This window comes from Halteromyces radiatus (assembly GCF_025201355.1).
Source record: "Halteromyces radiatus strain CBS 162.75 chromosome Unknown BX664scaffold_7, whole genome shotgun sequence".
Lineage (NCBI taxonomy): Eukaryota > Fungi > Mucoromycota > Mucoromycetes > Mucorales > Cunninghamellaceae > Halteromyces > Halteromyces radiatus.
This window is the reverse complement of record NW_026251693.1, coordinates 906,323-922,902: the sequence shown is the minus strand read 5'-3', so window position 1 is coordinate 922,902 and position 16,580 is coordinate 906,323. Positions and strand designations below refer to the sequence as shown.

Genomic DNA, 16,580 nt, shown 5'->3' with positions numbered 1-16,580 from the left:
AAGGAGGTATTAGCTCATACGAATGTGTTACAAACACATAGAAATCGTTGAACATCATTGATGAAGAATTGAAATGATTCATGCATGAGAACAACTAACAAGATTGGAGACGATGACAATAACAATAGCGAGCGTATTGGAGGCAAAAAAAAAAAAAAAAATGGAATGATGATCTAAAGTTGATCTGGGTTAGGATAATATGATGTCCAACAAAACTTATCTGAGAGTATTATGATCAAACATCACCAGAGTAGCTTATAATCATTAGGTACTCCATGCTGATCGGAAGATACAAAATTCTTTATTCACCTAACTGTTGAAATTAGAAAAAATCCAAAAGAAGGCAAGATATTTTATTGAAAAGATTAAAAAAAAAAAAAGAAAAAGAAAAGGATATCAACAAGGAGATAGATGTGTATGAATGTATGTATATATGTAAACTAGTGAGAAGTCTTTTCTGGCTAAATCATTGTTCAGTTTCAAATATCAAAGCATAATTTTCCAAAATAGTTTGTACAACCTTGACTTGCCATTGAGTTTCAGTAAACCGTTGATTATCTTGATTTACCATGGGATGTAGATTGCCAGAAACACCACCTCCAGGTTCATTTCCCATCAAAGTCATACCAAATATCGTTGCCAGATTGGATGCACCCATCTTGTTATATCGTTGATGTTTTTGGATTCTAAAAACAGAAATATATATATATATATATATATGTAAGCAATTGGATCCTATTTCATCGAAAAGAGACATACTTATCTAAATGACACATCAAGAATTTCAGAGTTGCATAATGAGCATCAGGAAGATCATTAATCACAGTATGTAATCCTAAAACACGCATATTGTCATCTTCGATTTCTATAAAAAAATAATAATAATATAAAATCATATCAGTATATAGGTATCATTCTCTTGGATTACTTACTTGCCGCATTCAAAAAATGTTGATAAGCATTGCTGGGGAATAAAGGATCAGGTAATTCACGGAACCAAAGTTTCAATACACTAGTAATGTTATTGATGTCAGAGATATATTCTTCGGAATTGAGATTGACTCCAACACAATCTATGAAATACAATGATAAAAATAAGCATACATTTTGTTTTTTCCTTTCCATCGTTATGTTATCTTACCACGATCAAAAGCAGCTTTCAGTTTTTGAATTTGACTATTGGTTCCAGATAATCGATAGATTCCTACCACATTTAACCCATACGTTTCCACTGCTTCAGCGCATTTTCTTAAAATCCATGGAACTTCTTGTTGGTCTCGAGTCATCAATGTATTCAAATCAACTCCAAATACAGGATTGGGATTGGGATTGGGTGCATTCATGGTGGAGATAGACTAAAAATAAATAAAAATAAATAAATAGTTGAATGATCACCTTGATATTATTCAACTATACTTACCATACTATATTCTTTATATTCAATATCGTTTTTCTGTAATCTACCAGATCGTCCTTGATAAGAGTTGATGTATTGAATCAAATCAGCATCCTTGTCAATTTTTTCCGTTAAAGATCGTAATCCCAAACCTATCAAAAGATAAAAAATGAATACCAAGAAAAAAAAAAAACAAGAAAAGATATTATCATTTTTTTTTTTTTTTTTTTACCATCATCATTATCTAAAGCAATGCCATCAGCCGCCAAAGCTTCTTCATAAATATAAGAGTACCTTGCCAATTGATATCGTAAAGCAACACAGCATTCATCTCCGACAGCCTTGAGTTCCTGCAAGAGTAAAAAACGAATTGATTAGACTGTCAACTTTTCTTTTTGTTGTTCTTACTGCCAATATCTTGGGTAAATGAACTTGAAAATATTCTTGTCTTGATTGATTTGTTGTTTGAAGTTGTTGTCGATAATGTTTATCAGCCATGGTTGCTTTATATCTTGCTTCTTCTTCCATACGATTCAACTAATAAAGAAAACATCGGAAGATAATTTAAGTAAAAATAAAGAATTGATATGTATATTGTTTACCTGAGCTTGAGTCTTTGTGTTTTTAAATAATCCTTTTTTGGGAACATGAAGAGGATCGTTGTTCTTTTGTAAAATGGCGCGTTCCCAGTCTTCACTTTGTAATTCATATTTCTGCTTGATCTAAATAAATAAATGAATAATGATAAGTAAAATAAAGAATGGGAATTTTTTTTTCTTTTAGTTCAATAAATTACTTTTTCCAAAGTAGTATCAGCATCACCCAACATTTTTTCATGTTTACCACCAGCATCCTTGACCTAAACAGGAAAAAGAAATGAAATGAATAAACATTAAACTGAACTTGTCTTCTTGTTTACCTGCTTCCTTCCTCTTTCGGTATCCTTGTACAACAATTGTAAATCGTCCGCTACTTCTGTAATGTTACCGGCAAATTTGATTCTCTGTTCACCTATCGTTTCATGAACCTTGAGCATTGATATCCAAGCATCTCCATAAGTTCTAAAATATATATATATAAGTTAATCAGTTAGTATATGATGATAATAATACTAATCTATATATTATATACCCTGATCTTGGATGTGATTTATCAAAAGTTTCTGATATTGTTTGTGATAATTTGATCATTTGTTTCCCATATTCTTCTTCAATAGCTGCTCGTTTCTTTAGGAAGAAGCTAGCGTCCTAAAAAAAAAAAAAACAAAATAAAAAGGAGGAAAAGGTTGGGAGTCATATATATATATATATATATAATAACAAAAGTCATTATTCACCTTTGCAGCTTGCATATCTTCTTTGACTTTGTCCAAAAGACATTGGAATCCACACTGAATATATACAATTTATAATATAGGTTAATACGATAATAGATATAAAATAAATAAATAAATACTTTACATCCAAGTCAGTAAGTTGTTCAATGATATCTCCAGGTTTTTTCGCGTCAGGAATAGCACCTACTGTAGAAGGAGAAGAGTATGATTGAGGTGAACTTTGTAAAGAGTCTCTTATTTCATCGGGTTTCATAACAGTGGACATCATTGTATTAAATAAAAAATAATAATAATATAATAAGGAAGTTTAGAAAGGGAAAGAAAAAAGGGGAGAATGCAAAATGTGGATAAGAATTTCTTTTTTTTTTCCTCTCCCATTAAAATATGGGTGCAACATAGTTCAGTTTCCGCCACTAATGCAGTTTTTGAGGATTTGACAAAGCCACAGTCCGAGGAGGGAGAAAAGAAAAATTTCAACTTTGACACTTCCTTTTCCTTTGTTCCTCTTTTTTTTTTTTTTTTTTTTTTTTTTTTGGTGATCAAAATGGTTATCAAAAAAGCCATCTCTGGAAATAAAAAACTGACCAATGATACAAAAAAGAGTAATAATAACAAAACAACAGGACAATCCAAAAACAAACGGAATCAAGTAGAAACAACCAAGGAAATCTCAAATACCAAATTAAAAAAACGTGAATATCACAAGAAGAAATACAACAAGAAAGACAAAGATGAAGAAGAAGACTCAGACTTTGAAATAGTACCAATTGGATCTACTTTTGATAACAACAATGATGATAACGAAAGTGACTCTGATCTTGAGATGGATATGTTTGGCAATCTAATAAATAATAATAATAATATCAAACCCATCGACAAACCTCAACAAGAGCAACAATCAACAGCTTCTATTCTTTCCAAACCAATCACTTTGGATGATCAAGATTCAGATCAAGATAACGAAGACGACGAAAAGTTTATTGCCAAGGAAAATATGCTTGCCAATAGGAAAAACAAAAAATCTGGAGGGTTTCAATCAATGGGTACTGTGTGAAAGAATGATCTCCAAAATGAAATAATGGACTAATTCATATATATTTCTTATTCTTTCTTTTATTTAGGTCTTAGTAGTGCGGTATACAAGGCAATTATTCATAAAGGTTTCAAGGTGCCTACACCTATTCAACGAAAATGTATTCCTATTGTACTTCAAGGTGAAGATGTAGTTGGTATGGCTCGTACTGGTTCTGGTAAAACTGCTGCTTTCTTAATCCCTTTATTTGAAAAGCTCAAGACTCATTCCGCTAAAGTGGGTGCTCGTGCTCTTCTGTTATCTCCTTCTCGTGAATTGGCTTTACAAACTCAAAAAGTATGCAAGGAATTAGGCAAATATACCGATCTTCGTAGTTGTGTTCTGGTTGGTGGTGACTCTTTGGATGATCAATTTAGTATGTTGGCAAGCAATCCTGATATTCTTATCGCTACTCCTGGTCGTTTACTTCATTTAGCAGTGGAAATGAGTTTGGATTTACGTACTGTACAATATGTTGTCTTTGATGAAGCTGATCGTCTTTTTGAAATGGGTTTTGCTGTCCAATTACATGAAATCCTCTCTCGATTACCTCCTACTCGTCAAACCTTATTATTCTCTGCCACTTTACCCAAAATGTTAGTTGATTTTGCCAAGGCTGGTTTACAAGAACCTACTCTTGTCCGTTTGGATGTAGATACAAAGATCAGTAGAGATTTAGAGGTAATATTATATATACAAGATATAAAAGATATACTGAACATTATTTGTTTTTCATTATAGATGGCCTTTTTTTCTGTCAAAGAAGTGGAAAAGGAAGCTGCCTTGTTATATTTGTTACGCAACGTGATCAAACTACCCAAATCGACAAACAACAAAGAAGATGATTCGGACAAGAAAAAGAAGAAAAAGAAATATGGTCAACGACAATCAGCTACTGAAGACGATCATCAAACCATTCTTTTTGCTGCAACAAAACATCATGTGGAATATTTGGCTAACATATTGACGATGTCTGGATATCAAGTGTCTTATGTATATGGATCTCTGGATCAAACGGCTCGTAACGTCCAAATTACTCGGTTTAGAACAGGCGTAACGAATATATTGGTAGTGACAGATGTGGCTGCACGTGGTATCGATATCCCTATTTTAGAAAATGTGATCAATTATGACTTTTGTGGTTCATCCAAGGTATTTGTTCATCGTGTAGGTCGTGCTGCTCGTGCTGGTCGTCGTGGTTGGGCATATTCCTTAATGACTCCCGAAGAGCTCCCTTATTTGGTAGATTTAGAACTGTTTTTGACACGTCCATTAGTACTTGGCAATGAAAAGGATCAAATCGACTATACGCGTGATTTATCAGTAGGAACTATGCCTAAGGATGCTTTGGCCGATGATGTGACATGGGTTCAACAAAAGGTAGCCAGTGATGCCGAATTACAAGGTCTTGTTTCTACTGCCAACAATGCTTATAAACTCTACAATCGTACCAAACCCCGTGCTTCACCTGAAAGTTATACCAGAGCAAAAGAATTACTGAAACGCAAATCTTGGAAAGAATTACATCCTTTACTTGGTAATTTATATATATACATATGTGAAGCAAATAATGTCATTAACTGATTTTTTTTTTTTTTTTTTTTTACTTAGTCAACGATGAAAACAGTAGTGCTATGGAACTTGAACGACTTGAAATGATCAACATGATATCTGGTTTTCGACCTTCAGAAACGATCTTCGAAGTTGGTCAACGTGGTACAAGAAAAGTCAATCCTGCTACAGCCATGATGCGTGAACGTCGACAAAATGTGGGTAAGACCATTGGTAAATTCAAGTCTCAAGCTGCTGAAGAGCAAGCGGCTGAAGAAGCTGCTGTGGCCAAAGCTAAGGAAGATGCCAAAAACAACAAAGATGAAAAGGTACTTGCTGATCTGGGAGACGATGTGGAAGAAGAAGAATTAGTCAATACATTCAATATACCTGTATCATCTACCAAGAAAGAAAGTAAGTTCCATTTAAATATAAATAGGGAATCATTCTGATTTTTTTTTTTTTATTTATTTAAACAGACAAGCCAAAATCATATCGTGATGAAGAATTTTATATCTCTTATACTCAGAAGGATGCCAACACTGAACGGGGATACGCAATGAACACTTCAGGTAACTTTTTAGAACAAGCTGGACAAGCTCAATTGGATTTGATTGGTGATGATAATGACACGATCAACAGTAAACGTAATCAACTACGATGGGATTCCAAGAAACACAAATTCGTCAAGGGAACTGGTATTGGGTCTGACAACAAAAAGATGATCCGGACAGAAAGTGGTGCATTGATCCCTGCATCATATAAAAGTGGAAGATTTGATGAATGGACCAAGAAGACACGTACCAACATACCTCGTACTGGTGAACAAGAATTACCTTCTGCAGGATTCAAACAACAACGAAGATTCAAGCATAACAGACAAGATGATGCTAAGCCTTTGGATCCTTTAGCATTTGATTACGATAAGAAAATGAAGAAACGAAAACGAGAGGAAGAAGATAACGTCAAATCAAATAATAATAACAACAATAAGCGAACCAAGGTAGCTATGGGTCAACGTAGAGAAGGTGGTCGTGGTGTGGCCAATGAACTCAAGACGGCTGGTCAAATTCGTAAGGCTCGTGTTCAAACCGCAAAACGCAAAGAAAAATCAAATCGGACGCCAAAGAAAGGAAAAGGAAAAGGTGGACGACGTTAGACAATAGTTTATAGTGTAGAATAGACAAACATACATATACTCATATCCATCCATCATCATCATCATCATCATCAATATATTAGTATTATTATCATTATCATTATTTTTTTTTTTATTATTATTGTCATCCCTTCCTTTTTTTTTTTTTTGTATTAAAAATTGAAAATAAAGAAACATCTTATCTTTATATAGATTTTCATTTTGTATTTATTCAAAGATCACTGTGGAATAAAATAAATAAATAAATAAAATAGAATACACTATACGATATCCAAGTTGGCATTGCCAGAAACGGTACTGATCTTGATGTTAGAAGGAGGATGACTGTCCGTTCCATAGTAACCTTTCAAAGTGTGACCAACGATACCACCAGAACGACGGTAATGCAATTTGGATGAATCAACAGCATTGACATGAACATTTCCTACCACACAGCTAAGTTCCATTTTGCTTTCAAAGGTAGAAGGCTAACACATAAAAAAAGAAAAGATTTTTTTTTTAATGATGATGATGATGATGATGATATTGACTACTTACCACTTGAACTTGAATACTGCCAGATGCAGAGGATGCGTCAATAGAAGAAATAGGATGAATACCAATAAAGGTTAGGTCTGTGTTGCCAGATGCCGTAGCAGATTTGAAATCAACTTGATCCACATCAAACACACCGATCAGTTGACCAGAGGCCGCAGCCATATCGATATGACGAGCTTGGAGAGGTTGGACAATGTGGACGTTGCCACTGACCACACTGAGAGCTAAGTCTTGCAATTGTAAAGCATCGATGATCTGGACATCATTACTCGCAAACTCTACAGCTAACGCATCCAAACTTGCCTTGTTGGGGACTTGTATAACTGCATTGATTTGGAAACATAATGGTACATCATGTTCACTCTATCATACAAAAAAAAAAAAAAAAAAAGGTCAATCCTTTCTTATTTTTGAAAAGTGTGATATCAACTTACTCTGACCACTAAACGGACGGTATCTTCCGAGTTATGTTCATCGATCCAAATATAATCATTGAAAGCCTCATCAGACAGTTTGATATCAAATGTTACTTTGGTTTTTTCCAATGCTTCGTTGACTTGAACATCAATTTTGCCATGCTATACAATCAAAAAAAAAAATAAGATCATCATGTATCAAAAAAAAAAAAAAGATATACTTACATGTAGACCCTCCAACGTACTTTTAAATGTCTTTTGGGACATGGCTAAATGTTTGATCTTTTCATCGAATTCAAAAGTTGTTTGGCCATCCCATGGAACGGTAGGTTGAGCACATATCTTAACTGGATCCTCCTTGGTAAATGTAGCCATTCCATCCACAGGATGATGGTCAAAAGCATCCACACGATGATGATGGTAGTGATGATAGCCCACAAAGGAAAAGGCGACAAGGATCAGCAAAAAGATCATCAGTCTTGACTGTTTACGTTGACGGATTTGTTCTTGCCATTGTTGTTGCCAGCATTGACAAGAGGGTTTAGATGGTTGCAAGCCTTGTTTTTCAACATCACCATCAGAAATAGAACTATAACCAGGAAACATTTTTAAAAAAGTAGTAGCAGGAAACAAAGAAAAGGAAGATTTGTGTGTAATGTAAAAAAAAAAAAAGGAATCTGAATGATGATTCGTTGTGAGTTTATATGCTTTTTTTTTTTTGGGTGATCATCCAATGACTCTTGGCAAAAAAAAAGGACCCTTGGCTATGTGTGACCTTGGCACCAACCTCCGTCTTGGTGCCTATTTTCTGATAGTTAAAGTGTAGTAATATATATCATTGCTGCAATTATCAATCAATCAATTATCATCAACATAAAATGTCAAATAAAAAAAAAAGAGTTTATTGAATCAACATTTATACATAAATAGCCTAGACTAAAGTACATTATGCATTATTTCTTTTGTTTGTTTCGAATCTAAATGAAGAAAAAAGAAAATAGTATGAGGTTTAGTATCCATTGAATTGGTTTTGATGAATACATACACGATCCAATAAAGCTTTGGCTCTATCTTTTGCTGTTCCTTGATGTTCAACTTGAGCTCGTGCTGCCTTTTCTTCTTTTGCTGCCTTGCGTTTTTCTTGTAATTCCAAAACAGACCGTACCTTTTTAAAATAATAATATATCAATCAATCTATCTAGGTATGATCTTTTCTTCTTCTTCTTCTTCTTCTTCTTCTTACTCTAGCTGGGAGGTTTGCTTTTTCTAACCATTTCTTTTGGTCCACTACCTTGTCTAATCTTGGTAATTCCTTCTCGGGTATTGTTGTAATTGCCTACGATGGGAACAAGTGAATAAAAAAGGAAATTTGATTCCAAAGCCTCATCATTCTTTTTTTTTTTTTTTTTTTTTTTTTTTTTTTTTTTTTTACCTTGTCTTTGTTATTTTCAAAGTAATCCCCACTTCGTTGGGTCATCAACTCTTTGCGTTCTTGAATCATTTTACCAGACAAAGGCATTTGCCATTCATGACCAATAGATACCTGATGTCCTTCCACATCTTTTCCAAATTCCTTTAACAATTTCACTTCCACATCGTATAATTCAGGGGCAACAAACAAGATCTTGCATAAATGGGAAAGGGTGATATTTCTATTAAAAAAAAAGAGTTAAATAAAAACAAACAATACAATAAGATGATGCTTACTTTTTTGTAGAATTTCGTAACATAGGTTGAATCTTGTGGAAAAAGGCAGCAACGTTTCTAGCGGCATGGAATGTGAGAGTAACGTCCAAAGCGGAGACTAACTTGTCCAAAGTAGTTCGTTCTTCATGAATACGTTCCTTTTCCAACTAGGATAAAAAAAAATGTGAATACCATTAGAAAAATCAATTACTTTTTTTTTTTTTTTTTGCTTTGCTTACTTTGGGTAAGAGAGACTTGCCATAGACGATGGAGGTTGATAATGATGATGAAATGGTATGTTGCTTTGGAGAAGAAGATGAAGTAAGAATGATTGGTTCTATTGCTGAAGTTGATGTCGATTCTGGTGACTTTGTTATGACCGGTGCAGTTCTTTTTGGTTGAGGAGTAGCGTCAGGAGATGGCGGTGAGGTTGTTTTTTCAAGTCCAGTATCAGATGATTCATGTTGAGAAGACTGTTGATCTTCAATATTCAAAGTGGGAGAAGGAGAAGGCGTGTTCAAAATATCTGGTGATCTATTATCAATGGTTGTGTCATCATTAGAAGGTGATGTTGCTTTGGAGTCATCATCATTGTCGACCTGAGTTACTACAAAGCGTTGTTGAGGTAAATTTTCGACTTTAGTTGATGATTGTCCCTCTGACTTGTCGTCTTCGACAACATGCGACGAATGTTCTGCTGATTCCAAGGCTGTTGATTGTTTCTGTTGGTTGGTAATATTTTGTTGGAGTTGATCATTGTTCTGTTCTGAAGTTTCTTTCGTTTCTACTGAGCTTGTAGAGGTATCTGTTTGTACGTTGGTTGATTGTTTGATAAGTTCCTTGATCGTTGGTTGCCTTGATACTCGCTTTTTCTTTGGTTCTTCTTCTGAATTGTTTGGTTTGGTGTCAGTACTACGCTTTGCGGTCTACAATAAATAGAATTAGTGAAGTTCAACGCGTCAAACAAATAAAAAAAAATATTAACAAAGCTACCTTTTTTTCTTCAAATAGAGGAGCACCAAATGCAGGTAAGTCTTGTTTAGTTTGTATATCAGTGATCTCTTTTGCTTGTCTCTTGTTAGGAAGGATGGTATCCTGAGATCGTTCGAGATTTCGTTTCTAAGTAAAACAATAAATAAGAAAGAGAATATAAGTTATTTAATAAGGATAAGAATAAGATATATATATAGTATTGTTACCCTGAGTTGAAGAGAAAGTCTCGTTTGGTGAAGTGGATTAGACATTGACGAGAGCAAAGTAAAAAAAAAAAAAAAAAAAATAAAAAGCAAACAAGGAGTAGGACAAAAAATTTTCATCAGTTTTTGCCTTCTACAACATATCCAACAGATTTGAAAGACCGGCTTGCTGCCTAATATTTTTCTTTTTTTTTTTTTTTTCTTTCCCCTTTCTTCGACATCATCCTTTTTTTCTTTTCTTCTTCATTCTCACTTTCTTATAATATATACCAATGAATTCTGAATTTGACGATGTATGTTAATATGATGCTTATTACTGAATGTTTATTTTTATTAACATCATCCCTTTTATGAACTAGGTTCTAACCAATCAACCTGTGGTTATAGATAATGTAAGCTTTATTTAGTCGCGTATATTATACTTTCTGACAGTTCATTTATTTTATTATATTTAGGGATCTGGTGTTATCAAGGCAGGTTTCGCTGGTGAAGAACAACCAAAATGTTTTTTCCCATCTATGTATGTATAAAAAATAAAAAATAAATAGTATTTGTTTATTTACCATTGATATTTTTTCTATGAAAAGGGTTGGACGACCAAAACATGTTCGTATTATGGCTGGTGCTGTAGAAGGAGAGACATTTATTGGTCGAAAAGCTCAAGAATTACGAGGTTTACTTACCATTCAATATCCTTTACAACATGGTATTGTTGATAACTGGGCTGATATGGAACGTATTTGGCAATACCTTTATACCGATGAATTGAAAACTCTCTCTGAAGAAGTAAGTAAATCAGAATCAATTTGCTAGAATGCGGGGGAAAACGAAAGAAATATACTTACTATCTTATATACGATTATCATTTTTTCTTCTTCTTCTTCTTCTTTCTAGCATCCAGTTCTTTTGACTGAAGCTCCTTTGAATCCTAGATCAAATCGAGAAATGGCTGCACAAATCTTTTTTGAAACATTCAATGTACCTGCCTTATTTACATCTATTCAAGCCGTTCTTAGTTTATACTCTTCTGGTAGAACCACTGGGATTGTATTGGATTCTGGTGATGGTGTGACTCACTCTGTACCTGTTTATGATGGATTTGCTGTTCCACACGCTATCCGTCGTATAGATCTAGCTGGAAGGTAAACTAAAAACATAGTGAAAAAAAAGAATATATTGTCGTTTCTCTTATTCTTACTTATTTAAATAGAGACATCACTGAATATCTACAATTATTGTTACGCAAGTCTGGTTATAATTTCCATACTTCAGCTGAAAAGGAAGTTGTTCGTATTATCAAGGAAAAAACATGTTATGTTGCATTGAATCCAACCAAGGAAGAAAAGGAAACAAGTGGCAAGGTGGATGACTTTATGCTTCCAGATGGTAATATTATCAAACTTGGCGCTGAACGATTCCGTGCTCCTGAAATCCTGTTCCAACCTGATCTTATTGGTCAAGAACTTCCTAGTGTCCATCAAACCATTGTGGATTGTATTAGTCGTGCTGATTTGGATTTGCGGAAATCTCTTTATTCCAACATTGTTCTTTCTGGAGGATCTACTCTTTGTAAAGGTAAATATTATTATACAAAACTGAATGGAACGAAAGTCTGATTCTTTGTTTATATGGAATGAAATACAATAGGATTTGGTGATCGACTTTTATCTGAAGTAAAACGATTAGCAGCAAAGAAAGATCTCAAAATCAAGATTTATGCTCCTCCTGAACGAAAATACAGCACTTGGATTGGTGGATCTATTCTCGCTTCACTTAGTACTTTCAAAAAGATGTGGGTGTCTGCTGAAGAATATCAAGAAGATCCTGACATTATTCATAAGAAGATGTTCTAGTTTAGATATATTCCCCCTTTTTATATACATATATATATATTATTTTATACTTTTTTAGTTATCTTTTTTTTTTTTCCCTCACTCCCCATGTCCTTTCACTCTCTCTCTCTCCTTTTTGTAGTTATACCTGGAACAAATACATGTGATTATTCTTCTATTATTTATCATTGTCATCATCATTCCGGACTATATTATCATTATTATTATATACGACTTGGAAATTCTTATTCTCACTCCCTAGGTAAAGATTAACGAATAAAATTGCCTTTTTCCTACTTATAGTTTAGTAGTAAATGATACATTAATAAAAAACGTAGTCGTAGATGATATACTCATATATTATTAGTGGTTTATGATATGATTCAAAGTTTAAACCTCAAAATGAGATTTGATGATTTCTTTTTAGAATGAGAACAGGTGATCTTTTCTATTCACGGTAAAAAAAAAAAAATTGAAAAATTATTCATTATAACGAGTTCTGTCGACCATAATGATCGTACATTCATCGGTTATTCTTGATTTGGAAACATATATCGTTTATAATAATAATAATATTAATAATAATAATAATAAAAATCGATCAAATAAAACATCTTTAATATTGAAAAGGTGATCCGAAAAAAAAAGTATTTTATTGAATAATATAACTAGACTATTTTCTATTTCCAGCATGACGTTCCTTATTTGGTTTGAAGCATAAGAATTGAACCACTGTACTTTTCCGACTATAGACCAAGAGTTCCTTGACATGACCTAGTTCGGCATCCAGGCTGCCTGCATGTTGTTGTTGTTGATCAAAAGCTTGTTCAATGGTTTGATAGATTTGTTGCAAGGTCTCTGAAGCCGCTGGTGTCACGTATTGTGAAAGAGTTTGATGCATAAATTCCGTTTCTAGGGTTGCTTGTAACATACCACCCATACCGAATCGTTCCACTTGTCGAAAACTTTCTAAACAATCATTTGCCATGGTTTCAAGTAAGAAAGAAAGCGCACGGTGTACTAATTGTTTCGCTACGCTACTGATTTGAGAATGTACCATCACCAAGGTCATCAATGCTTCATAGACAAAAGAATGTACATCTAATAGAACATGTGATTCAAGTGAGTATCTAAATCATTATCTACCCTTTTATTATTATTATTATTATTATTATTTTTACCTGTAGGTTTGGAGATGCTGTACCAATCAATACCGCTCATCAAAATCCCATGATGTATAATATCACGTATCACGGCTGATTTTCGTTTGATATAGTCGCCAAACAGGATCAAATCTAGTTGATCCACCACATCAATCAGAGTCTAGCATTCATTTCAAAAGAAAAAAAAAAAAAACAAATAAAAATAAAAAGACAGAGTTAAAAGAACAATGTCAATATATATTTCATATTGTTTTTTTTTTACCTTGTAATCCTCTTCCATATTAACTTTATAAGCACTTTCAAATAAGGTCACCAATTTCCGAATGACAGCTGATCGCATATGAGCAAGATTGCTTACTGTCAGTAAAACGCGGACATCCTATAAGACATACCAAAAAAAAAAAAAGTGAATTGCCAACATCCTTTGTATTATTCTCAAGTTCAATGATGTTTTTATACAATCACTTACCACCGAATGCACATCAATTTTTTCTCGCTTTTTTGCCAATAACAGTTCTTCTTTTTCATTCAAAGGCTTGTAATCCGCAAAAGCAAGTTGTACTAGTCCATCCAAAAAGGCAAAAGTAGATTCTAAGAAGGATGATCTGATTTTATCCACATATACCGAATCGACATTGCGTACACCACCACCTCCTCCTTCAGATATCACCGTCATGGAAGCTACTTTGTGTGCCGATCTTGCACAAAACTTGTGGTAATCATAATATCGTTTGAGTAATCCAGTATATTGAGGGTTATAAGGATCCAAGACCCAATCTTCCAAGTAATAAAAGTTCTTTGCATCTATATTAAAATAAATAAAAAAAAAGAATATGAAAAATTTGGCCATCAAATCAAAAAAAAAAAAAAAAAAAATACCTCTTTCCCAACAAAGACAGATAACGTCAATAAATTTCGATCTAGCCTTTTCTAGTAAATCCGTCAGTCCAGCAAAAGCCTCACCAGGTAAATGAATATTGTTCAGATCATTGATGCAGTTGGATAATGTAGTCATCATACGAGTCAAAGATTCAGAAACATGAATCGAGTTCGTGTTGAGGGGTAAAAATGAAGGCATATCGTCTTTATACTTTTCATTGTCGCTATCATGAATATCCATAATATGATCCAAGGTAAAATAACTTGACAAAAGAGAGGCATATTTATCTACAATATTGCGAGACATACTTTGACATTGTTCCACTTTACTAAGATCCACATTTGCACGTCGTCCACGCCGTGAACCACCGCCTTTTTCACTAGATGCCAAGGAAGACTAAAATGAAAAAAAAAATCATATCGTCAAAAAAAAAAAAAAAAAAAAAAAACAAAACAAAATGTATTAGAGTTGACTTTTTTTGATTACCTTATTTTTAAATTTCCCTTCGATGAATGCCTTGGATAGTCGCCAAAAATCAGGAAGACAACGTACCAATAACGAGGATAAAGAGTTGACAATTTCACTAATAGCTTTCCAAGTACGCAAGTCCAAATCACCTTCAGTATCAAGCGACAAGGATTTGGATTCAATAACGGAAATGGCATGTTTGAGAGAAAGACTTCGTTGAGTCACCGATTCCTTGATATGTACGTTACTATTCTTGATTTTGTCCACCTTTTCAACATTTGTTGCAAATGTTTCCTTCATCAAACCCATGATCCATTGATATTGACTATCAAGATAAAACCAAGCAGGATCCTCTTTGGTATCCAGTTCAAATAAGTAGCTAATAATAATAATAATAAAATATAAAAATAATGAGATAATGAAAACTATTCTACATACCAATTTTTTTTCTTACTTGATGGTTTTTTCTTGTTCATCCATACTTCGCCAAGGATCTGCCAACATTTTCAACAATACATTCTGTAGCTCACCAATAATCTTGGTCACTTCGCTCCACACCTTATCAAACACCTTACGATGCATGTTTGTGAATCCAGAGAGATTATCTTCAGGTATGTTGTTGGGAATAGTGTCGGATTGTAGATCGGAAATCGAGTTCGTCTTGAGTGTTTGATAGACATATTTGCCTTTTTTATAATCTCGAATAGCTGTTTCGTACTTGTTCTATTCATAATAATAATAATAAAAAGTAGAATGTGTAGTATTAGATTATGATGAGAAAGGAAATCATTTTCATCTTTTTTTTTAAGGAAAAAAAAACAAAGCAATAATTCTACTTACTTGTTTGATAGCTTCCAAAAGACTACTAGGAAGATTGAAGAAGAATTTATACTGTTGCAAAATGGATAAAGTGCTTCGTACTTTATCCACACGCTGACGTCTTTCCACCACTGGGCCATAAATCTGATCTGCTCTTTTATTTGCATCTATAAAGAGGAACAATAATCAATATACTAATCATTTTTTTGTTTTCTTAGCTGATCCTCCTTTATATATTACCTTCTAAAGCCAATCTTAGCGCACGTGTACCATATTCTTGAATTTCATTTAATTGTAGAGACTTCATTTCTTCATACACATGGTCCATTGTATTCTTGGCAGTAACGAAGCGATCAAAGTTGTTGTGTACCAAGGATTTCAAAGCTTCTGCTCGTTTATCTACACCTTGTCGTAGTCGTTTTTCACCTAACACCAAGTCGTTGTAACTAGCATCCTTATGTACCTGGAGTAAAAACTGCCGAGGGTTAAAGTTTTTGTTGGAGATCATCAAGGTTGATTCTATTAATAATCAAAAAAAAAAATAAATCAATTGAAAAAAACCAATCTATTTCTCCATCTATTATTCACTTACTTTCTTTGAAACCTGCAAAATTGGAAGGTTTGGGTCCAGATTCCCTAATGATACAAATAAGTTATTCCAATAATAAGTATGAATAGTTTGACTTACTTTTCAAAGATGGAAGGTAATAAACCAAGAGGATCACTAATGTCCATAGAAGCTTGGATATCATGGTCACTAGGAGAAGCTGAGGGTATCTGCTGCTGTTGTGAAGCTTCACCGCGTCGTTCAAATTGTTGCTTAGTTGTTTCTTGTTGACTGACAGGCTCGGCATCAGGATCATCTACCCAAATATCAGGTTCAAAAGAATCCACATTATAGAACCTTAAAATGGCAGCATCTTCTGCATATTCATTGCTTTCTATTTGAACAGACATGTATAAATAATAAAATGATGTATTAAAAAAAAAAAAAAAAGGTAAGAGATTTTTTTTTTCTTTTGAAGTATTCACATTGGAATTCATCCTCCGCAAACCTCATTTGGAAATT

The 16,580-nt window shown here is 33.6% G+C and overlaps 6 protein-coding genes across 6 annotated transcripts; 2 read left to right on the top strand and 4 right to left on the bottom strand.

Moving 5' to 3' along the window:
* Nucleotides 1-343: 343 nt before the first annotated feature.
* BX664DRAFT_339657 (Rho GTPase activation protein) lies at nt 344-3,063 on the bottom strand. Its single transcript, XM_051546677.1, has 13 exons — nt 2,857-3,063; nt 2,733-2,786; nt 2,528-2,643; nt 2,316-2,457; nt 2,193-2,255; nt 1,999-2,118; nt 1,805-1,933; nt 1,629-1,746; nt 1,421-1,548; nt 1,142-1,355; nt 933-1,073; nt 760-865; nt 344-686 (listed from the first exon to the last, which is right to left on the bottom strand). Exons 1-13 carry the CDS (start codon nt 2,998-3,000, stop codon nt 467-469), a joined length of 1,695 nt encoding a protein of 564 aa, XP_051397686.1. The 5' UTR covers nt 3,001-3,063; the 3' UTR covers nt 344-466.
* Nucleotides 3,064-3,269: 206 nt separating this feature from the next.
* Nucleotides 3,270-6,644, top strand: BX664DRAFT_361303 (P-loop containing nucleoside triphosphate hydrolase protein). Its single transcript, XM_051548237.1, has 5 exons — nt 3,270-3,775; nt 3,854-4,485; nt 4,546-5,341; nt 5,416-5,769; nt 5,835-6,644. The coding sequence occupies exons 1-5, from the start codon at nt 3,277-3,279 to the stop codon at nt 6,512-6,514; spliced, it is 2,961 nt and encodes a 986-aa protein (XP_051397685.1). The 5' UTR covers nt 3,270-3,276; the 3' UTR covers nt 6,515-6,644.
* A 59-nt stretch (nt 6,645-6,703) lies between these two features.
* On the bottom strand, nt 6,704-8,115 carry BX664DRAFT_339652 (uncharacterized protein). The gene is made up of 4 exons (XM_051546676.1): nt 7,693-8,115; nt 7,486-7,629; nt 7,052-7,414; nt 6,704-6,981 (listed from the first exon to the last, which is right to left on the bottom strand). Exons 1-4 carry the CDS (start codon nt 8,071-8,073, stop codon nt 6,775-6,777), a joined length of 1,095 nt encoding a protein of 364 aa, XP_051397684.1. The 5' UTR covers nt 8,074-8,115; the 3' UTR covers nt 6,704-6,774.
* Nucleotides 8,116-8,348: 233 nt separating this feature from the next.
* BX664DRAFT_339651 (uncharacterized protein) lies at nt 8,349-10,422 on the bottom strand. The gene is made up of 8 exons (XM_051546675.1): nt 10,353-10,422; nt 10,147-10,272; nt 9,393-10,079; nt 9,175-9,320; nt 8,900-9,119; nt 8,711-8,803; nt 8,513-8,632; nt 8,349-8,444 (listed from the first exon to the last, which is right to left on the bottom strand). Exons 1-8 carry the CDS (start codon nt 10,395-10,397, stop codon nt 8,421-8,423), a joined length of 1,461 nt encoding a protein of 486 aa, XP_051397683.1. The 5' UTR covers nt 10,398-10,422; the 3' UTR covers nt 8,349-8,420.
* A 114-nt stretch (nt 10,423-10,536) lies between these two features.
* BX664DRAFT_339649 (actin-related protein) lies at nt 10,537-12,276 on the top strand. Its single transcript, XM_051546674.1, has 7 exons — nt 10,537-10,642; nt 10,709-10,741; nt 10,805-10,869; nt 10,937-11,135; nt 11,244-11,491; nt 11,560-11,924; nt 11,997-12,276. The coding sequence occupies exons 1-7, from the start codon at nt 10,622-10,624 to the stop codon at nt 12,200-12,202; spliced, it is 1,137 nt and encodes a 378-aa protein (XP_051397682.1). The 5' UTR covers nt 10,537-10,621; the 3' UTR covers nt 12,203-12,276.
* A 527-nt stretch (nt 12,277-12,803) lies between these two features.
* BX664DRAFT_339644 (exocyst complex component Sec5-domain-containing protein) lies at nt 12,804-16,476 on the bottom strand. Its single transcript, XM_051546673.1, has 11 exons — nt 16,200-16,476; nt 16,104-16,147; nt 15,752-16,030; nt 15,533-15,678; nt 15,147-15,415; nt 14,711-15,071; nt 14,224-14,620; nt 13,814-14,148; nt 13,607-13,723; nt 13,363-13,504; nt 12,804-13,282 (listed from the first exon to the last, which is right to left on the bottom strand). Exons 1-11 carry the CDS (start codon nt 16,466-16,468, stop codon nt 12,855-12,857), a joined length of 2,787 nt encoding a protein of 928 aa, XP_051397681.1. The 5' UTR covers nt 16,469-16,476; the 3' UTR covers nt 12,804-12,854.
* Between the last annotated feature and the right edge of the window lie 104 nt (nt 16,477-16,580).